The sequence below is a fragment of the Malania oleifera genome, chromosome 10 (genome assembly GCF_029873635.1).
Source record: "Malania oleifera isolate guangnan ecotype guangnan chromosome 10, ASM2987363v1, whole genome shotgun sequence".
Taxonomy (NCBI): Eukaryota; Viridiplantae; Streptophyta; class Magnoliopsida; order Santalales; family Ximeniaceae; genus Malania; species Malania oleifera.
This window is the reverse complement of record NC_080426.1, coordinates 21886108-21909613: the sequence shown is the minus strand read 5'-3', so window position 1 is coordinate 21909613 and position 23506 is coordinate 21886108. Positions and strand designations below refer to the sequence as shown.

Sequence of the window (23506 nt, the reverse complement as noted above, 5' to 3'; positions counted from 1 at the left end):
AGGAGTGGGCGTGTAGTGTTGATGATGACGTTGAGTCGTGGTCTCTCACCACCCAATCTCCAAGGAGATGGAACGTAGCCTCACACTACTCACTCACAAGGAGAGGAGCAAGCTTCACAACCTTAAGCAAAGGCTTCTTTAATTGATAATTCAATGTCCCTTTTACAATACAAGTGATGACATATTTATAGCCTCACATGAGCATGCACATGACTTGCACATTGCTTCTTAAGAGATTAAAGAAAATACAAAAGTAAAATAAAACATTTAAAACATAGGTAATGAGGTTTCTAGGAAATAGTTTGTCATAGGAAATAGGTGTCTAGGAGCTAGAATAATTATAATAGTGGAGTCTAGGAACTTAAAATGAAATAAATGCTTCTTGAAAACCCAAGACTCTTTGACTTGCAAGTTGTCATCCTCTTTCCAAGCTAGCTTTCAAGAGAAGCTTCAATTGCTGCAAATAAAGTTCACATCCAATGGTGGACTTCGGGTGGTCATCCACGTGTCATAATATCTGTGAAAGATACTCGAGGTGCATGTTGATCCTCATCATGATGCGAAACTCTTTCTCTCTCTACAAGGATCTCCTTCAGATGTTTATTTCTTTTTTCTGGCGCAACACACAGTGTTTCATTCTTACTGGGATGATGCAGAAACATAAGAGTGAGGGCAGGTGGCAGTGGCAGTGGCAGCAGCAGCAGCAGCAGCAGAGACGTTGATGGCTATGTAGGATTTAGGTTCTTTTCTCTAGTACCATGTTTAAATATTGCAATGACTGGCGAACCTACTGAAAGGGTAAGTCTCGTTTTCTTTTTATAATAATCACTATGTAAAAATGACATTATGCCCTTACTAACTTGCTTACTTGTAACAATGCCAAATTTTGGAGCAGCTGTTTTTTAGTGTTCCATTTCATTTTGGATACTGTTTAGGCTTGGTATACATTGTTGGCCACAACCTAACAGCTTAAGCTTTTAGATAAAGTGGTAATCTAACAGCTACAATGGTCAAGGATTTTTTGGCTCAAAATGGAGAAACACCACCCCAATATCCCCACCCTCCCCAGCCCACCCTAAAAAAAAAATGATTATATGTAGTCAACATATGTTCAAAAAATGCTTTTTGTTTATGAGATGATGAATTTGAGGGTTATTTAGTGAATCCAGGATGATTTTGAGCTATCTGGATTGTATTCGTTGCTGAAAAATAATTGAATGATGTAGCTACGATAAGGATATTATGTGTCGGGATAGAGTTGGAACCATGGACAACTGGTTGTGGCCATCTATTCAATCCTTTTTGTTCTCATCATTTGAGTTGTCTTGTAATTTTCCTATTTTCGTTTCTTGGATCCCCATCTTATGGATGTTGTATTTACTGTTCTTTTTCGTTTTGGATTCCATGAAATTGTGTATGTGCGCAATATTATTTGATGTTTTGACTTGTCATATATCCTTGTTGGAATTCAAAGTGTTGGTAGTCATGCTATTTGAATTGTGCCTCATACTTGTTTATCAACTTGAAAGCTGAAATTTTTGGCAGATTGATCTCATTTTCAAAGGGAAAACATGCACTGAAATCAAAGAATCAGCATTTGGATTGACAAGGAGGCTTGCCCAAACTGCCCAAGAGACCTTTGGTGATTTCGAAGAAGCAGTTGAAAAAGATGCAACAAAGACTGCCGTGTTGGATGGAACTGTCCATCCTTTGACAAGCTATGTGATTAACTACGTGAAGTTTTTGTTCGAGTATGCCCCACTGACCCTGTTTTAATCCTCTAGTTGCATTGTTTAGCGATCAGACAAAACTATTATTTTTATAAATGAGCTGTTAAGGTCTTAAGCAGTTATTGGCATGTTTTATGTTGTTCTTTCCTCTCTTGTGTGTGTGTGTGTGGGTGTGACCAAACCAACTTTCTATTTTTCAATATTTCTGTGTTAATTTGAGGGTATAAAATACATCCTGTATCTGAGATACTTCTTCAGATATATTGCATGTCTCAATATATATTATGGAATCCAAGAAAGATGAAAAGAAATTATATGAAAGAATTCAAACAAATGGAAAAATGCAATTGAGAGAAATGAAATCCTAAGCATAATGAGACTTTCCTCTGCTTTCATTCAAAAGGCAGGCAGAAGCTAGAATTGGATGAACGATATAAATAGAATATTGTTTGGAGAAAGATATGATATAAATGGACCAAAGAACAATTTTAGGAAAAAATTTCTTAATCAATTGAATAATGTAATGAGTACGTCACATATTTGGTGAAAAGCATAAACAAAATGTCAAAACCCTCATATTTTAAGATAACTGAAACTTAAAAATAAATAAATAAATAAATAAATAAAACATGTTTGATTATTTCAATTAGGGAAGCTTTTTATTAAATGCAGAAATGTCAAAAACCTTATATTTAATCTTTGACCAATAATTTTAAATTTTAAGGACTGCTAATTATTGTTAAGTGCATGAAAACAAAAGCAACTAGTAATATGGAAAAAACCATTTTTTTGGTGCAGAAAGGTGGATCATATCGCTTGTTTTACTAATTGGTATTTGTTGCGCACTTGTGTGCAACCAGATAATCTCAAATGACCTGTTATCTTCTCCTTGATAACTGCTGTCACTGAAGAGTATTCTTTCTGTTGGTATAAGAGAGAAATCATACTCCAACATGGCATGATCATATATGGTTGGTAAATCGTTTGGTTTTGGACCCCAGGTATGATTAAAACCCCTGAAAATTTAGGTGGGAAAACGTAATCTAGTTCATTAATGACTCTTTCTTGGCATTTGCCCCATGTGGAAAACCTAAAATGATCAGATGGCTGTAACAGTTTTAAGCATGCTCCAATTTCATGCTGCCCCATTGGGTTCCAACCCTGCCCCTCTCAAAATAGCCTGTGTTTATCATGTTTCCATTGATCATCCTGAGCCTTCTATATGGTATTTTATAACTGGATGATTAGAGCCCAACCGTGAATCCTCTTTATACCTCTCTCTCTCTCTCTCTCTTTATTCACTCTTTTCCTCAAATCTAGTTGTTTTCATGGTTCTGATAAAAATGTAAAGGTAGAAACTTTTACTGTAACAGGCACTATTTTGCATCTTGTACTCTTGTAGTGTGTTGTGTGTGACCTCTGGATTCGGACTACATTTGGTAGAGGAGAGGAGTAAACAGAAGAACTTTTATAGATATAGAAGTGTTCTTTCTTTATTTCATTTAATGAGGAAATAACATTGGATATGGGGGAGATCGGAACAAATAAATCTATCTGAGCTCGTTAAGATTTGACCTCAAAAGTGGAGAGATTTGGTGAGAAAACAGAGACTTGGAAGTTGGAGTACAATTCAAAGAAACAAGGCACAAGTACTTATTCTAAATTTTCTTTCTAAACTGTCTTTTTTAAAAAACTAATGAATCTCCACAAGCCTTTTCTTTTGCTTCTGTACCCTTCTTTCAGCAGCTTTATTTTCCCATCTCCTCTTTAGGTGATGAACCAGACGGAGTGTATATCTTGCCCTAAATTTTATTCCTGAGTGATCTGTCCTGATATTCCAGTTATATTGCTTCTTTCTCTCCTTGCTTTTTGCATGATTCATCATCGAATCAGTTTGAATCACTTTTCCATGAAATTTTTACAGCTATCAGTCAACCTTGAAGCAACTTTTTGAAGAACTTGGGAATGGAGTTGATACAAGTTCACAGTTGGCATCTGTGACAATGCGAATAATGCAGGCTCTTCAAACTAATTTGGATGGGAAATCGAAACAGTATAAAGATCCTGCTTTGACTCACTTGTTTCTTATGAACAACATACATTATATGGTCAGATCTGTCCGCAGGTTTGTCTTTCTTGTATTTTATATCTATGGGTTGTCTATAGTTTGGGTGGCTTTTGTTGTATGAAAATTATAGTACTGATGGTGCTTAATGTGGTCTTTCCAGATCGGAAGCCAAGGACTTGTTAGGGGATGACTGGGTGCAAAGACATCGGAGGGTTGTCCAGCAGCATGCAAATCAGTATAGGAGGATTGCTTGGGCAAAGGTCTTATTTGAATTGTTTCCATTAATGCATGGTTTGCACATGACTACATACGATCCAATTGTTGTTGTTATTATTGCTTTTTTTGATTGTGTTATTTATATAATTAGCTTCTTGGAAGCATGTTACCTTTATAGTAACCTATGTGCCTTTATTAAGCTGAAACGCCTTCTCTGGATATTATAATAAACGTGGGCAATGAGACTAGAACCTAGGACCTTTTGGTAACCAGCTCTGATACCATGTTAGATTACCACTTTACCTAAAAGCTTAAGTTGTTAGGTTGTGGGCCAACAATGTATATCAAGCTTTAACAGTTTGCCTACATATGCTTTTATTTGGTTTTACCATCTAATTTGGGTACCGTTATAATTTCACTTTATTTCAAAACTTTTTTTCCCTGAGTCTATGCAACTCGGTAAGAAGAAACATAGAGGAACCTGCATCAGCTAACTGCAAAGTAGTGATGAAGTAGTGTAGGACTCAAAAAGGCATGCCACTTTTTAGAAGTCTTAGCAACTTTTAGGGGTGCATAACCCTGCTTATAAACAACTCCTAGGTCCTAATGCCCTTACCTGCTAACGTTGGATGAGGGCGCAGCTTGAACGGGGTCTTTCTTTTGCTTCTTAGGTTTTTTTTTTTAAATTTTTTTTTTCCAATTTTTTATGTAGAAGGGGGTGGGGTGTGGGGGGAGAAGTTGATGGTACATTGGCATGAGTGAATGCAAGTGTGATGAAAAAGAATATAAGACCGATATGCACCGTACTTAAACGTGTTAGCTAGTTTAACTTAGTGTCACAGACTCCCAAAATAGGACTCAAGTAAGGGCCGTGCGGCACTCGTTGAGAACTCTCCCCCGACGAATTAGCCAATAGTCACACGTTCAAGCCTGCAAGCATGAGCACTAGATAAGTCTCAATATCCATGAGAAACTAGGAACAATAAGATGTCACACGAACAAAGACATTCATATACGGAATAATACTAAAGCAATAAGATATATCACAGTCCAAGGCAACAAAACACCATAATGAAAAGGACTGCTTGTATTATTCATATCCAAGAGAAGAACCATACAAACGTTAACACAAGCAATCAAAATTCATTATAAATCTATCGAGAATACAATTAGAGCAGTATCTCTCTCCCCCATTTTAACTCATTACATTGTCAGTCCCTAACATCCTCCCCCACTCATTTTATCGATGTCCCCGTCGATGTGTTGTTGAAGGCCTCTTCAATCTTCTAATTTTGGTGTCGTTATCTTCGAATTTCTGAAATCTTCAGTCTTCTGCATGATATGCTGGAGGTGTTCTGCCTTTTCTCAACCGTTCTCTTCTTGTACCAGCTCCATCCACTAAACCAAATATTGTTGTTGTTGACAACCTTCTTCGTTGACAACTCTGTCTGCAAGGATCTCTGGACATCTCTGGTTACAGTCTGCCTTCTGGAAATCATTGATCTCCTTAACTTTTATCGGTGCAGTCAGTGTGGAATGGCTTTAGGTTGCTGACGTGAAACACCGGATGGACTGGTTGTCTATGGCTCTTCATTCACTCTGGTTGTTCAAGTCGATAAAATGCATGTCCCACCTTCTCGATCACCTTGATTGGAACTTTGTAGCGATGTAGAAGCCTTTTATCTTTGCCGCGAAGAAAACGAAATGTCTATGGTGGCACTTTTACAAAAACTAGATCTCTAGCTTCAAATTGTTGTGGTCGTCGCCCTTTGTCTGCCCATTTCTTCATGCGCTTTGATGCTTTTTCTAATTGACAAGTGACTTCTATATTTTGCAACCAATTCTTTGTGAATTGGTATGCTTTTGGGAAATTTCCCTTGTATGGACCATCAAGAGTGTGCAGGAGAGTCAGTTGTTGACGTGTCACAATCTCAAAAGGGTGTTTTTTAGTTGAGGAAGATTTCATAGAATTAAAACAAAATTGTGCTATATCCAGCAAGGAAACCCAATTTTTCTGATTTGAGTTTACAAAATGTCATAAGTATTCTTCCAGCATCCCATTAAAACGTTTTGCTTGACCATCTATCTGAAGGTGGTAGCTGGTGGAAAGATTAAGGTTTGACCCCATCAAGCGAAAGAGCTCACCCCAAAATCCCCCAGTGAATCTGACATCCTTACGACTGATTAGGCTCTCTAGAACACCCGAATATTTTACTACATGCTTGAAGAATAGCTGAGCTGTCTTCTCTGCTAAGCATGGCTTCGAAACTGGTGCAAAAGTTGCATATTTTGAAAATTGGTCAATTTCCACCAGAATCGTGTCATAATCCTCTACTTTTGGCAATAAGGAAATGAAGTCTAAATAGACACTCTCCCATGGCCTTGCAAGAGTTTGCAATGGCTCCAACAATCTTGAGGTCTTCTTTCTTTCTACCTTGTCTTGTTGACAAATCAAGCATGTTTTTGTATACTCATTACATCATCTTGCATATTCGGCCAATAATACCCCTGTGTAATCAAAGCATGAGTTCTTCGCCATCTGGGATGTCCATCCCACAATGTATCATGACACTCTTTTAGTAAGATTTTCCTGAAGTTCTCAGCTTTGGGCACGTAAAGTCGTCTGCCTTTGGTCATTAACAGCCGATCTTCTACCTTGAATTGTCGTGTCTTCCCTTCTTCTATCAGTTTGCTCAATGTCTACGCCCGCTGGTTTGTACTTAAGTGTTCCCTGATAAGTTCTTTCGGGGATAAAGTCACCATACTAGTTGATAAATGACTTATGAACTTCAGTGCTGCCAATTCAGTTTTCCTGCTTAAAGCATTAGCCACTTGATTCGTCTTCCCTGCTTTGTATTCAAATTCAAAATTGAATTCAGCTAGCTTCTCCTGCTAGCGGGCTTATTTTGAAGTTAGTCCTGGTTGTGACAAGAAGTGAGTAATTGCCACATTATTTGTCTTTGCAACAAATTTGGACCCCAAGAGGTAGTGCCTCCACACCCAAAGACAGTGTACCACCACTAAAAGTTCCTTCTCCTGGGTTGTATAGTTCCGTTTGGCACCCGTTAATTTTTGACTTTCAAAAGCAACCGAATGCTTATCCTGTAAGAGAACTCCCCCTAATGCAAAGTCCGAGGCGTCTGCTTGTACTTCAAATGACTTTGTCACATCGGGAAGGGTTAGCACAGGATCTCCTACCATATTTTTCTTTAGTTCAACAAATACTAATTGGCGATCTTCTGACCACCCCCATGGTACCCCTTTTCTCAATAAATGTGTTAATGACACAATTCTTCTAGAGTACCCCTCTATAAACTTTCTGTAGTAGTTGGTAAGCCCTAAGAAGGATCGCAATTCCCTAACGGATGTAGGTGCTCTCCATTCATGGATGGTTTGTACCTTTGTTGAATCCATCCATATTTGGCCCTCTTCAATGATATGCTCTAAGAACTTGATACACTTTTGGGCGAAAGCACACTTCTCCCCTTTCACATATAATTGATTTTCTCAGAGCTTTTGAAAAACCTGTCGAAGGTGATCTTTATGTTCTGCTAATGATGAGCTGAATACAACTATGTCATCAAGGTAGACGACTACAAATCGGTCAAGGTAGTCCCACAAAACCTGATTCATTCAAGTACAAAAGGTAGTAGGTGCATTTGTTAACTCAAAAGGCATGACAAGGAATTCGAATGCTCCATAGCAGGTGACACAAGTGGTCTTTGGTTCATTTTTCCCTCTGCAATGTGCACTTGGTGATATTCCGATCTCAAGGCCAGTTTAGTGAAATATTTGGCTATACTTAATTGGTCAAAAATGTATGAAATTAACGGAATGGGGTATTTGTTGCATACGGTCACCTTATTGAGAGTTTGTCTACTTGTAGTTCTAACCGTTGGGCTTTTGTATCAGCAATGAAATTATGAGTGGCCCTTGTATCAATCATGGCCTTGATCTTCTTTCCATTCAAAAGTAGGTCCCCACCCCCTGTATGTCCGCCCCTCCACTCCCTAGTTATGGGAGCTCTTCTATTTTTCAAAGTACTATTCATTTCTCTCTCCTTTCCCCCATTTGTGGGTTTGTACACTTTATTGGGTCTCAATTCATTGTTAGCGGACATTGGGTAATTTTGCTGTTCAGAACTGTTTGAAAAATCATCCAACTGTTCAGCAGCTACGAGGGTGGAAGAGAGGTCACTTACCCCTTGTCTACGAATTCATTCTTTGGCCATGTCTTCAACCCCCGGAGGAACTGGGATAGCCTATCTAATTCAATCATGTCTTTGATGTCCAACAATAGGGCCTGTAATTCCTGTACATAGCTCCTTATTAAACCGGTCTGCTGTAAATCTGATTCCTTGCACTGTGCCATGTGCTCTACATTTTGTGGGTAAAAAATTGTGTCTTCAACGCCTGTTTCAATCCCTCCCATGTATTAATGACACACCTATTGTGCTGAATATCTTTCCATTTAGTTCTCCACCATAGTTTAGCATCCCCAACAAGGTATATTGTTGCAATATTCACTCGGTCCTCTTCTTGATCAATCCGTGAACACTTAAAGTAGTGAAAAGACTAGGTTTGGAGTTATTGTGTTGTCTTGCACAGGTCATGTAAGTTTGTGAATTGTGGTATGTGGGGCCTCAAACTTGACCCTGCCATCATTGTGGGGTATAAGAAAATTTATAATGGGTGGCGTGGGAGGTGAGGCAAAAAAATTGGGGATGGTTTAAAGAAATAATTTTTTTTGAAAGTGCTCCTAACCATATGCTTTTGAACTGGCAAGCATTGAAGGAATGGTTCATAACCAGAAAGAAGATGTAAGGGAAGGACAAATCTGCATCCATTGGTAAAACTGTTGCTTATGGTGATTCGCTGACATGGTGTCAAGTATACATGCCTCCACAACCGAATGCCGGTTGCCCACAAATTCCAACAGGCCTAGAAGATTTTAATTATATTTTTCATTTTATTCTTCAAATTTTGTACAGTTATTTGTTTTGATTTTGTATCTTGGGTGAAGTAGTCCAATTGATTATATTGGTTAGGGCTTCTAAATCAGTTTATTCCCCTTAATGAATTTAGGATCAGCTTTTGGGAATTAAAGAATTTTGTTTTGAGAAATATTGCTTGGTTATATTGTGCTCTGCTAAGGGGTATCAGAGCTGCAGCTGTCGTGTGCTATCATCCTCGCTGACATCCACTTCCTACTTCCACGCTGCAGTATCCCTGTGTCCTAATTCAGAGCACTTCTTTGATTGAAATCCAATTGTTGCTAATTTGTTTGACCCCTCCAAATTGTTTATTCCTGTTGCCAATTAAACCTGCAAAATCCTTGCCACTCAATTCCACCCCAACTTTAAATTTTATGCTGGAGCCTCCACCGCTGCAACATAATAGAGCTAGAATTAATCACAGCTGCTCTACTTCACACAGCCCCAACCTCATTTCTGGCATCTGCCTGAGCACCTATGCCTTCCTATCATCATTATTCTTAGCCATCATTGGATTCCTGATTATTGATGTTGCTGGTTGTTGAAAACGACAGCCTTGCAATTGTTTAGCCTTGTAACCACCGATGATTTTTTCTTTAATTGGGTCCTTCATCATTGACAAGTGTCTAGTCATTGCACACCATGGCTCAAAGCCCTCTCATTTTAACTTGTTCTGGTTTTATTAGCCCTCCTCTCTTTATGCTTTTTGTATGAATGTCAATGAAATAGGCTGCTCATTTATTTAACTCTACATCAGTTACCTGTTCCCAGCTCTGTATATTCAGTCCAACTTGCTACATTGGTTGCCAGCATGTTGAACATCAATACACAGGGGAAAAAAAAAAAAAAAAAATGAAGAAAGCATATTTTGATACTCGGTTAATGACCTTGCTGCCCAGGTTGAGGAAGGTTATAGTAAATTAAATATGGAATCAGAGTTTGTTAGCAAAAGCAGAATGAGCTGCAATGTTCCACCAATGAACTGCTACCTACATTACATTTGCAACTATGAGCTATATCTCTTGTTAGCTAAGGTGTAGTCCCAAGAGGGGGGGGGGGGGAGGGGTGAATTGGGTGTTTAAAAAATTTATGCAAATACTTAACAATTTTAAACAAAGTTTAAGCATGTGATCTAACTACATAAATGCAATCAATAATCACAACAAATATGAACAAATATAAATGTGCTTAATTTAAAAAAATTAGAGAAGAGAGAATAAAACCCGTGTTTTTACAAGGTTTGGCAATTCTTGCCTACGTCCTTGCCTCAAGCAACCCACTCGAGGATTCCACTATGTACTTCAATAGGTGGAGAAAATCTCTCTCTTTCAGTAGGTGGAGAAGTCTTTACAATCCCTCCTTCAATAAGCGGTGTTGCCTCTCTCCTTCACTAGGCGAAGATGCCTCTCTCCTTTACTTAGGCGGAGTTGCCTCTCTCCTTCACTAGGCAGAGATGCCTCTCCTTTACTTAGGCGGAGTTGCCTCTCTCCTTCACTAGGCGAAGTCACCTCTCTCCTTCAATAGGTGGTGATTCCCTTACAAAGCGGAATCAATAGAAATTGTTGTACAATGAATGCTCCAAACTTGAGCGGATAAGTACAATAGAAATAGCAAGCTAATACACTCTCAATATGATTATGAAATGAAGCTCAAAGAGTAACTAGAAGGTCTCTCTTCAATCAATGAATTTCAAGAATGATTTTTGAGCTAGAGAGTTAGTGTGCACTTGAAAAATGAACTAGAAATGCAAAGTGCTTGAAAAGGATTTTCAATCAAGACCAAAAACTTGGATGTGTATGATAGATGTATATTCCTCTTTTCTCTTGTTACTAAAACAAGTTAGACACCTTGTATTTATAGGCAAGATGATTTACTAGCCGTTTTATGGCCGTTAGGCTTTTAAAAATAATTTATTATTTGAAAACTAGTCATTTCCTAGCTTTGCGGCTTTTTGCCGCAGGATTCAGTCGACCGGATTGGGACTCGATCGCCCAAATGGCTTGGAGATGGAATTTTTGCAAGTCAATAGCAACTTGGTCGCCCGAACTGCCTGGTTTGGTCGCCCGAGTTTTTGGTAAATTTCAACCACAATTTTCCTGCAACACCCTTTAGTATTTGGAGCATAAGTTTTGCTAGAGAACTTCAAAAAGGAGGATCTAGGTATCAACAGAAAGTTAGGAAAAAAATCCCAAAACTTTTGTGTTGAAGATTTTTGAAGATGGGAATATATTAATAGAGAAAATCGCAATGCGGCTGCAGAAAAAAGAAGGGGATTTGGAGAATCTTGTTTTGGGGTTTTTCATTTCAAAAATGATTTTAACACTTTGAAATAATATTTGCACATTTATAAAATGATTTTCAATGAAATATAGAATGCCTAGGGTCCAACTAAGGTCACCTATGAGTTTCTTCACATAATAAATGATAGTGTACTCATATAGGTCCTATTTGCAATATACATGAAATAAATTCTTTTAATTCTTCAAGCTTGGACTTCATGAGCTCCATAATCATAGCCATAGTCTTCAAGCTTGGTTTTTATAAGCTCCATGTTCATAGTCAAATAACATCGTCTTGTATGCTTCATTGCTTTCCAATATGCATCTATTATTGTGTCTAATACTTTAATATACCTGTGTACACGCTTAGTAGCACAATTAGATGTCTTGGTTTGTCATTATCAAAACGGGATGAAACCTAGAAAAGCCAACAGTCTCCCCTTTTTTGATGATGAAAAACAAGGAGGAAAATGAGGTAGCATTGACAAGGCTCCCCCTCACAATATGCATAAACATAAGAATAAGCAATGTAAAGCATGTTAGGCATATTGAGATTAAGACTTAAAATTTTTCAATTCATAGTTGTTTAAGCTCAATTTTGATTAGCTTTCAAAATGTATTTTGCGTATTATAATTCTCCCAACCATATTAATAATCATAATTCTCCCCCTTTTGACGTAGAATTCAAAAGTATTTTGCTCATAGTTCTCCCAAATTTAATCATAAATTTAATAATATAACCATTTCGCTCATAATTCTCCCCCTTCTGACATCAGCAAAAGGCGTCGTCTAAACATAATATGTTCAAAAATTACAGAATGACTTTAGAAGAATTTTTTTTTTTTAACTCTTTCTTGTATACTTAGACTTTTGAACTTCATGACATAAATTTAAAATTTCTAATACCAAATGTCATGAATGTTTTAAATCTCCATCTTGCGGCTAGAATTTTCCTTCTTTTGATATTATCAACAGATAAGACTTCCATTTTGCTTCAAGTTCTTTTCTTGCCCTTAAATTTCCATTTTGTTCTATGCTCACCCAGGTTTTGATTTCAAAGCATAAGATTTTCATTTTTCTTCTATGCTCACAAAGCATAAGATTTTCAATTTTTCTTCTATGCGCACCCAGCTTTCAATTTTGCTTTTAAGCTCTCCCCTTTTTGATCTAAGTTCAACTATTTTGCATTTTGCTCTACATTCTCTCCCTTTTTGATCTAAGATTATTCATTTTGCTTTTTTGTTCAAAGTTCTCCCCCTTTTATCTCAAAATAAGATCTTCATTTTTCCGAACTCCATTTTTGTTAAGTTCTCCCCCATCATCAAAAGGAGTTTAATTCTCCCAGCTCATTTGTTTTCTTCGCTTAATTTTCTCAAATTGCGTATCAACTCATTTAAAATTTGAATGTTCGCGTGAGAAGAGAAAGATCAGAAGATTTATTTTTCAGCGTGGGGGTAAGGATTTTAAAATCTGAGTGGCATCCATTTGATAAAACTTGAAATCCTTATGGGATTCAAAGACAATATAACATGCAAATGGCTTTACAATTTAGCTACTGATGCGTAAGTTTCTTTGAAATTGACACCTTCTTCTTGGTTGAAACCTAGTGCAACCAACCTAGCTTAGTTGCGGCCAACAATACCATTCTAATAATATGAAGCTCTAATTGATTGATCAAGGATTGAGAGCTTATAAGGGAATATGGATAAATACTCTTATATAAAGAATATCTTTGGAGTATTCAATGGAGAATTTTCTTTTTGACTTAATCATATGTTGTGAATGCTCAAAAACCAAATTGCATTGCACGAATACTTTGAAGTTCATAGTTGAGTGGGGGTTTCTTAGATAAGCATCAATGTTCATTTTAGAGAACCCAACATTGCATCTGTATCAAAAATATATTAAGGTTCTTCTTGTGATAAGAGTGCATAATTATTGCATATGATTTTACAATGAAGAGCGAGGAGTTACCTTATGTAAAGATTTACCAAGTATTTGATAAAGGGTTGAGAGTTGATTAGGGAGTATGAACTTTTTCAAAAGTAATTTTTCATGCTTGTGGATTAAGCATGATAAGTATGTCCTAAACTATTTTGGCAATGAGCATTTAGGATTATATGAATTTTTCTTGATCAATGCTCTTGGTGATTCCAAATTTACCACTAATGGAAAGGTACCCTACAAATATGTTCACAACTTTGAGCAAGGATACGAAACTATGAATATATTATTCTTTACCGAATTTGATTGTGGTTTGGTGAAGTTTTTCTATGGAAGAGAATGCTTTTGTATTAAGGAATTTTTCACAGATTAAGCACAGAGGGAATATTTTATTTTGACTTAATGAAAAACTTGAATCCCTTAATAGATGCCTCTAATCATGGTAGGATGTCTAGTAGATTAAGAATTGATCATGATAATTAGTGCTTATAATCAAGTTTGGGAAGGTTTCCACTAGTAGAAATTGACAAGCTGAATTATAAGTGATGACTGAATTTTCATTTTTGAATGTCTTTGAATTTTAATTAAGCATTAAAGTTCCAAGATGAGTTTAGGGTTGGATGGTACACAATACTTTTGTTGTTATGATTGATTCCCCTAAATCTCAATTCTGTGTGATGGACAAAATATGCTATATTCATATTTAAGCATACATAATTCATCAAGAATTATATAACTATGGAAGACACCTTTGTCCATTAGAAGTAGATTTTCTAGAGCATGCTTTTGAGATTTTATTTAAAAGTAGATGACCTAGGTTATTTATCTCAGAAACACAAGGTTAAAAGAAATTTTCTATTGTAACACTTAAATAGGCTAGTTAAGCCCTTAACCTTTACTTTGGACATTTTGGAGGAATGATATCTTTTGGATTTATGTGGAGACATATGTGAAATTAAGTAGATGTTGTTTCATTCCTTTCTAGTCCTAAGTTAGCATGCTATCTCATCCCTTGAGCTATGGCCAATACTTTCATATATTAACCAATCAACAGTGATATATACAGTTAAAAGATCATATTGGATTTATCATTTGAATTTCTCATATTGGCTTAATTCTCTAAAGTCCTTAGTATAGTAAATTGCATATGCTAGGATTTGACATCTTAAGCACTATCCACTATTCAAGCATTATGTAGGTTCATTTAGTCATCACTATCCCTTTTCATTTACTTGATTCTTAATAGATACCTAATCCTAAGATCTAAGGAAGAACTATTCTAAAAATTATGTAATTCGTTTTGGTTCCCATTCTTCCTTGGGTCCTAAGGGGTTTGTTTTCTTGACAACCTGTACAATCTTCCTTTCTTTGCCTTTTGCACCTCTGAAGGGGCAAGTGTTATGAATGTGCCCTTTCCTTTTGCAATATAAGCAAGTTTTGTATGTATGTGAAAGATTTGGCTTATTAACCCTATTTTTACATGATGAGGCATAAAAATTATTATGACCGTAGGATTTATAAGATGAACTCGAATCCTTTTTGAAAAAATTATTTCTTTTAACTCCTAAGGATTTATTGGAGTTATCTTTTTCACTTGTAACTTTGCAAATTATTTTAGAATAATCTTCCACCTTTCTCTTTAAGCTAGTGATTTTCACATTCTTTTCCCTTTCAAGAATGATATGAGATTCTTTTAATTCTTTTTCCAAGCTTTTATTTTGATTTTTCAAAATTATGCTCTTTTTGGACATCTTTACTAGAATCTTATGAACCTTAAATAATTCTTTTTGTAGTTCTTCGTAAAAAGGCATGCTTTCTTCACAAGAATTATCATATGATTCATTACAATAATTAAATGAGGTAGAGGGAGAAATGTGTACCTCTTCATCGTTTACTGCCATCAAGCAACAATTTGCCACTTGTTGATCACTTGATTCTGAATCATCCCAAGTGGTAGCCTTCTTCTCTTCGGTTTCTTCATATTTATTTTCTAGTTCTTCCCAAATTTCCGTAGCATTTTGACAAGTCATGATCCTACTAAATTCATTAGTATCTAAAGTACATATGACACAAACTGAGAAACACTTTGTGGAAGAATTTTCTTCATCTTTACGAATAATACACAAAACGTTAGCTATATACATCAACCATAGCAGCAGAAAAGGAAAAATTAACTAGGTTATATCAGATTCCATGATTTACGGGATATTCTAACAGAATAGGAAACTAACCAAATCAGCCAAATTCTAGGAATACAAGCTGTTACAAAATTTCCTAAAATAGCTAAATATACATGTATAGAATACAAGTCATTAAACACGTTTTCCCACAATCCCCCTCAAGCTGGCGCATAGGTATTTTCCATTCTCAGCTTGTGTTAGTTATGGTGTGTTCCCAAGAGGGGGGGTGAATTTGAGATTTTAAAATTCCCTAGGTTGAATGATCAACAGTTCAGTATATCTCAACCTAGGGGTAGTCTAAACACGTATGAAGTTGTAGAAAAGATAAATCAATCAATACTCAGCACAAGCAATACAGTTCCAGTATCTCCCAACAATTCACAATTTAGTATATTCAAGAGATGAATAGAATTAAGCAAGCAACAGAATGTAAAGCAAGAAAAGTAAATAAGACAACGAAAATGTTATCGGGGTTTGGCAAACGTGCCTACATCCCCACCTCAGCTCCCAAGCCTGAGGATTACCACTATTGCTCACTTAATGGGTGGAGCGGCACCGGTTACAACAACACTTTCCTTACTGGGCTAAGGAATACCCCAGGTCAAATTTCCAGGGCTGACCCCAACCTTTACAAACTCTCCTTGCAGGGTGGAGAAGGCCCAAACACTCCTTAAGGGGCAGAGAATACCCACCTCAGGCCACGCTTGGTATACAATCAATAAATTTTTCGTACAATGGAAAGTGTTTCTAACACAAGTAGATTTGTACAATATTATGATCCAAATATATACACTCAAATGATATGGATATATGCTCAAGTGAGATTTTGGTTTAAGCAAGTCTTAGCTCTCAATAGATGTGTATAAATGTGCGTATACGTGAGAGTGACAACATTTGATTCAAAAATAATATAATCAGTATATAATCAAAGGAACTTTGAATCTCTAAGTTAATATCTCAACAATAATATTTTTCAAGTATTAAGCACTACTGAGATTAGGGTTCAAGCTTGCTCAAAAGTATTTTATCAAATAATGCAAGCAAGCTTTTGAATCTAGCAATGAGGATGCCAAGACTCAGAAGATAATATGAGTTCTTCTCAAGAATATTTATCAATCAAATATGATGAGAAAAACCCTAGCCTTACTCTCAAAAGAAATATCACACAACACAAGAATGTGAGAGTAATAAGCTTTAACAATAATATATAGTTGAGCGCACAATACCAGAATTCAAGCTCACTCAAAGTTGTAATGGATTTGCAAATGAGTATAAAGATGCAACTCTCTTTTTGTAAATAATTTTAGCAAGAAATAAATAAAGAGAGAGTAAATGATATGCTTGAAAAATGATGTGTATAAGCAATGGAAGCACAAAAACTTGAGAGAGAATTTTTGCTAATTATCTTGCTAATCTCTTACTAATCTCTCCAAATGAATGGGTATATGTAGAGTATTTCAACAAATTATGATCGATGGGGATACAAGGGGAATTTTAGAAAAAGTTTAATTATGTTTAATGAAAATTAACCCTGTTTAACTGCGGTAAAAATTTTCCCAACCCGAGAGGTTCGGTCGACCACTTTAACAAGTTTGGTCTGTGAAGATTTTGAACTAAAAATATGGTCGACCATCCCAAGGCGATTTTGAACCCCTTTGTGGGTTCAGTTGACCAAGCCAGAGGACAGTCGGCTACTCATGCTAGTTCGGTTGACCCAAGTCATAGTGAACTACACATTTGGTTGGCCGAACAGTTGGGGTGTCAGACACATGTTGGTTTGGTCGACCTAGGACAATACGTTCAAAAACTGAACGGTCGACCGTGCGAAGTCAAAGTGTTGACTTCTTGACTGTTCGGTCAACTAAGGCTTTTTCATAGCCAAGGTTTCGGTCAACCGAGGCTTGGTTAATATTCTGACTTTTCAGCCACATTGTGTTCGGTCGACCAAGCAAAGTCAAAAGTTGACTTCTTGGCCGTTTGGTTGACCAAGGCATTATAACGCCAAAGGGTCGGTCGACTGACCTACTTTAAAAAAAATTCCTTTCTTTTTGACCTTATTTGATTTAATCCCTGGTTTGTGTGTTGGAAAATAAGCTTAAGGGAATTTTCTTTTGAAATGTGAGGGTTCCTAAAGTCAGTCAATGGGCTTTTGAGTTAACCCCAAAAATTCAATGTCGGTCGACCTTCGTGATCCCTAAGGTTAATCTATGGTCTTGAGCATATAAACCTATCATGCATGATGCAATTATTACAGACCATAAAAAATTACAAACCAAATAAATTGAATGCAATTACAACAAGAAAAAAGTGGTCTTCATTCCGTTTGCTTTTTCAAGCGTCAGCTTAAACTTGAACTTTATGGGCCATATGGCTTCCTTGTGTTCCTACTGTCAGTGCATGTTAAGGATGAACTTGTTCAAGAAGCTCAGTGCACAGGTAAGAAACATTTGTTTTGTCATAATCAAAACGGGATCATACTCATAGAGTCAACATTCTCCCCATTTTTGATGATGACAAAAACAATTTGCAAAAGTAAGCAAAGCCTAACAAGCTCCCCCTGAGTATATGCATAGAATTTAAATTTGAAGTGCAAGCATATGACAAATGAAGACACGCACACACACGCAAATTATGCATTCAATTTTTGGTTGTCAATAAAACTCAAATAATATGGAATGATATGCATTTGGCTTTCAATGATATGCATTTAGCTTTCTCAATTTTGCATTAGACACTTCTCCTCCTTTTGACATCAACAAGAAGGGGCTAAGGTAGGAAAGTAAACACAAGACATGGTTAATTAAGTGAATGATTTAATTTTGGGAAGAACATTTTTAGAAATTTCGGCAGTATGCCTTTTGAAAATAGAGCAATCCCCAAAAAGTAAATCAATGACCTGATTGATTACAAGTAAGCTCATCATTCAAATCATGCAGGATATTCAATATAGTCCAAGACAATTCAAGCTATGATTATTAATATTTTCAATATCTATAAAACATAATATAGATATGCAGTTCATTATGGATAGCAGATGCAGTTCTCATAAAATATGAAGTATATGAATATAAATGTGAGAGAGCTTAAATTTTCAGAGTTGTAGTATTCTAATTTAAGTTGCTTCCCCTATGTATATTTTTATGCATGCCATTTCTGATCAACAATGAGATTCAGTAATCTATTCTTTTGATTCACTCATCCTTTCAATTTTTCATATGCATTAAATCATGGTCAATTTAGTACATGGTTTTGTTTTGGAAAAATTTCACGAAATTTCAGCAACATGTCGTCTGTAAATTGAACATTTTCCCATATAAACATGCACCAAAAACCTGATAGTTTCAAGTAGGCAAGGCATAATAATCTGCATCATGTAGATTTCATCCAGTTCAAGCATGCGAGAACCTATAAACACTACCATCATGCAATACTCAATACACTGCATCCGCTATGTAGGAGGCATTCGATATAGGCATGCAACCCTGTAGTATGATCAACAGTTCAAGATAAGCTATCCATCAAGAAGATAATATGAACAATGAATAATAGTGGATAGTTATGAGTTTAGTGCATTGTTGTTTTTCATAAAGGCATATGAACATAGGAATGATCATCAAATTATTTTAATTTTATAAAACCCTGAGAGAAAGATGCTCCCCCTCAGTTAAGTACTTATCCAAATCATGCCTTATTTTTCAAGTTCTTTAGCTAAGTCTTCTAAGATTTTCAATGATTTAGACTTGACTTTGGATGCATAGTTTTATTGGACCAAAATGTCACAATAAATATTTCTTTAAGTGTTTTAAGCCTTTATTTGCCTCTTTTCTTATGATTTTCAATACGGGAGAGGCACAAGATCAGAATGACTATGGAGATTTACTGCTTGTGCATAGGTTTCCTGTGAATATCATCTAGATTGAATCCTATAGCAATCATTTTAGTCACTTGATACCAAGCAGAAGCTCTAATTGTTTTGATTTTAATGTTTGAGAGCTTTGTGGGAGAAGTATAGGATAAATACTCTTAAGTAGTGACATTTTCATTAAGTTCAAAAGAGTATTTAAACGAGGTAGGACAAAAATTCAGAATATTTTCGTATTGGTGAATATGTCCTGATTAATTGGGCAAAAAGCGTTTATGAGTATATAAATGTTGTGAACAATGCTCTTTGGAGATTGGAAGATATCTTTTAGATATGATCACAATTTAGAGTAAGGATACGAACCAATGAAAGGATGAATCTTTACCTGATGTGATCGTGGTTTGGTAAAGATTTCCTACGGAGGAGATGGTGAGCCAAAATTAGAGGATCTTTATATCTCAAGCTCAAAGGAAACATTTTGATTCCCTTACTGATTACCCCAAATTTTGATTACGAAGGATGTCTTTTTAAACAAGCACTTAATACGTTAGGAATTTATTATAGTAGTGCTTATGACCTGTGTGGTGACTAGATTTTTTATCATGGCTTTAATGTAAAAAAAATGAGTTTAGGAATGAATGATATATAATAAGACATATTTCCTAAAACTCAAGCTTGTGCAATGGGCAAGAAGAATATGCTTAACTTTAAGATATTCATGTTTAGGCATGGGTTAAGCATTAAGAATTATGTACCAAGCATAAAAATGCTTTGTCTATAGTGGAAGTGGATTGAAAACCTCAACTAGTCTTCTGTCAATATTCTCACATTTTATCCAATCACAATTGATATATGTCTGTTAAGGTCAGATTGGATATATGTCCTAAGTTTCCACATTGGCTTGATTCACTAAGGTTCTTAGTGTTACAAAATAGAAGTGAAGGTATATACTAAGAATTTTCATTTGAAGCACACACCACTCCCTAAGCCAGTAGTCATCACTCCCTCTTTGACTAATCCTAAGAACTAAGGGAGAATAAAGTGATTATGTGATTCCAGTTGGAGTTCATTCTTCCTTTGGTCTTAAGGAGTTTCCATTTTTGACAACTCATACCATTTTTCTATCTTTGAGTCTCGATGGGTTAGGACCAGGTGGTTCTTTGACTCTCCAGACCTGTTTGGGTTTCACACCTTTCCTTTTAAACGGGCAATCAAATTTTATGTGCCCCTTCTTTTTACGCAAGATGCAGGTGGTGTGAGTATACAGATTGGAGGAGGTACTAGGATAATGTTTAGATTCTCTTACAAAGTACCCCATGTATAGGTTTCTTTTCCTATTTTCAATTCCATTATAACCTATACCTTCTTTATCTAAGATCATTTTTGTAAACTTAACAACTTTTCAAAGTTGTCTTTGCCTCTAGTAAAAGTATAGATGATCTTAGCCTAGTCTTCTAATTTTCTTTCAAGATCTTGAATTTTTAAATTCTCTAATCCTTTGCAAACATCCTGTAATTTTACAAATTCTTTGATCAGTGTGTTTGCCTTACACTCAAGTTCTGAAATAAGAAGATCCTTTGTATTATCACTGGAAATTTGGAATCTTAAATCTTTTAGCTCTTTTTCCAACATTGCATTTTTGTTATCCAATCTTATGATTTTCAAATCATTTTTCTTAACATCAAGAATTTTAGATTCAAAATTTTTCAATAAAATCTCATTCTTGTTTTTCAAGGCAGTATATCTTTTGTTAGTTTTAACAAGAGATTTATGAGTTCTAATGTATTCAACTTACAATTCCTCATAAGTAGGCATGCTTTCACTACTAGAACTATCACATGATTCAGTATCAGATGTATCACAAGAATTATCGCGTGAATCAGTGCATGAGTTATTCGATGAAGTAGAAGGAGACAAATTTACCTCTTCGCCGGTTAAAGCTATAAAGCACCGATTTTCTCCTTCATGATCTTTTGAGTTTGAATCACACGAAGGGATAGCCTTTTCCTGCTTAGTTACTCCATACCTCTTTTCGAGTTCCTCCCATATTTCTTAAGCATTTTGACATGCCCTTGCTTCATGAAAGATATTAGTATCTAAAGCATAAAATAGAATATTCATGGCATCGAAATTTATTTGCATTAAATTCATATCGTTCTCATTCAACTCAAATTCTAATTTGGGAATTTCAACATTATCGATAGTTTTCAGAGGCACGATATTCCCTTGAGCAATAACTCTCCAAGTCCTCCAATTCAATGATTTGATAAAAAAAGTTATTCTAAGTTTCTAATCGGCAAAATTTTCACTAGAGAACATTGGAGGGCTTGTAGAGAATTTTCCCTCACAAAACGGGAAGACACCAACGTGAGCCATTGCGATCTTTTTGCAAAAACATTTAAGTCAATGCAACAAGGCTCTAATGTCAATTGTTAGTTATGGTGTGTTCCCAGGAGGGGGGTGAATTGGAAATTTTAAAATTTCCTAGGTTAAATGATCAACAGTTCGGTATATCTCAACCTAGGGGCAGTCTAAACACGTATGAAGTTGTAAAAAAGATAAATCAATCAATACTCGCACAAGCAATACAGTTTCAGTATCTCCCAACAATTCACAATTCAGTATATTTAGGAGATGAATAGAATTAAGCAAGCAACAAACTGTAAAGCAAGAAAAGTAAATGAGACATCGAAAATGTTATTGGGGTTCGGCAAACGTGCCTATGTTCCCACCTCAGCTTGCAAGCCCAAGGTTACCACTATTGCTCACTTAACGGGTGGAGCAGCACCGGTTTCAACCACCCTTTCCTTACTAGGCAAGGGAATACCCTAGGTCAAATTTTCAAGGCTGACCCCAACCTTTGCAAACTCTCCTTGCGGGGCGGAGAAGACCCAAACTCTCCTTAAAGGGCGAAGGATACCCATCTCAGGCCACGCCTAGAATACAATCAATAAATTTTTTGTACAATGGAAAGTGTTTCTAACACAAGTAGATTTGTACAATATTATGATCCAAATATATACACGCAGATGATATGGATATATGCTCAAGTGAGATTTTGGTTTAAGCAAGTCTTAGCTCTCAATAGATGTGTATAAATGTGCGTATACGTGAGAGTGACAACCTTTGATTCAAAATAATATAATCAGTATATAATCAAAGGAACTTTGAATCTCTAAGTTAATATCTCAACAATAATATTTTTCAAGTATTAAGCACTACTGAGATTAGGGTTCAAGCTTGCTCAAAAGTATTTTATCAAATAATGCAAGCAAGCTTTTGAATCTAGCAATGAGGGTGCCAAGACTCAGAAGATAATATGAGTTCTTCTCAAGAATATTTATCAATCAAATATGATGAGAAAAACCCTAGCCTTACTCTCAAAAGAAATATCACACAACACAAGAATGTGAGAGTAATAAGCTTTAACAATAATATATAGTTGAGCGCACAATACCAGAATTCAAGCTCACTCAAAGTTGTAATGGATTTGCAAATGAGTATAAAGATGCAACTCTCTTTTTGTAAATAATTTTAGCAAGAAATAAATAAAGAGAGAGTAAATGATATGCTTGAAAAATGATGTGTATAAGCAATGGAAGCACAAAAACTTGAGAGAGAATTTTTGCTAATTATCTTGCTAATCTCTCCAAATGAATGGGTATATATAGAGTATTTCAACAAATTATGACCGTTGGGGATACAAGGGGAATTTTAGAAAAAGTTTAATTAAGTTTAATGAAAATTAATCCTGTTTAACTGTGGTAAAAATTTCCTCAACCCGAGAGGTTCGGTCGACCACTTTAACAAGTTCGGTCGACCGTGAAGATTTTGAACTAAGAATATGTTCGACCGTCTCAAGGCGATTTTGAACCCCTTAGTGGGTTCGGTCGACCAAGTTAGAGGACGGTTGGCTACTCATGCTAGTTCGGTCGACCCAAGTCAAAGTGAATTACACATTTGGTCGGCCGAATAGTTGGGGTGTCAAACATGTGTTTGTTCGGTCGACCTAGGACAATACGTTCAAAAACTGAACGGTCGACCGTGCGAAGTCAAAGTGTTGACTTCTTGACCCTTCGGCCGACCAAGGCTTTTTCACAGCTAGGGTTTCGGTCGGCCGAGGCTTGGTCAATAGTCTGACTTTTCAGCCACATTGTGTTCGGTCGACCAAGCTGGTTATTACCAGATGGATTCAGTTGACCGAAGAAGGTGGGAGATGTCATTGTCACGATTC

The 23506-nt window shown here is 36.2% G+C and overlaps 1 protein-coding gene across 1 annotated transcript in view; it reads left to right on the top strand.

Moving 5' to 3' along the window:
• Positions 1–23506, top strand: part of LOC131165267 (exocyst complex component EXO70A1-like) — an 82774-nt gene that overhangs the window by 47761 nt on the left and 11507 nt on the right. The window contains exons 7-9 of the mRNA XM_058122901.1: positions 1546–1751; positions 3655–3855; positions 3959–4058. Of these exons, the coding sequence (XP_057978884.1) occupies positions 1546–1751; positions 3655–3855; positions 3959–4058 (507 nt within the window). The remainder of the gene's footprint in view (positions 1–1545; positions 1752–3654; positions 3856–3958; positions 4059–23506) is intronic.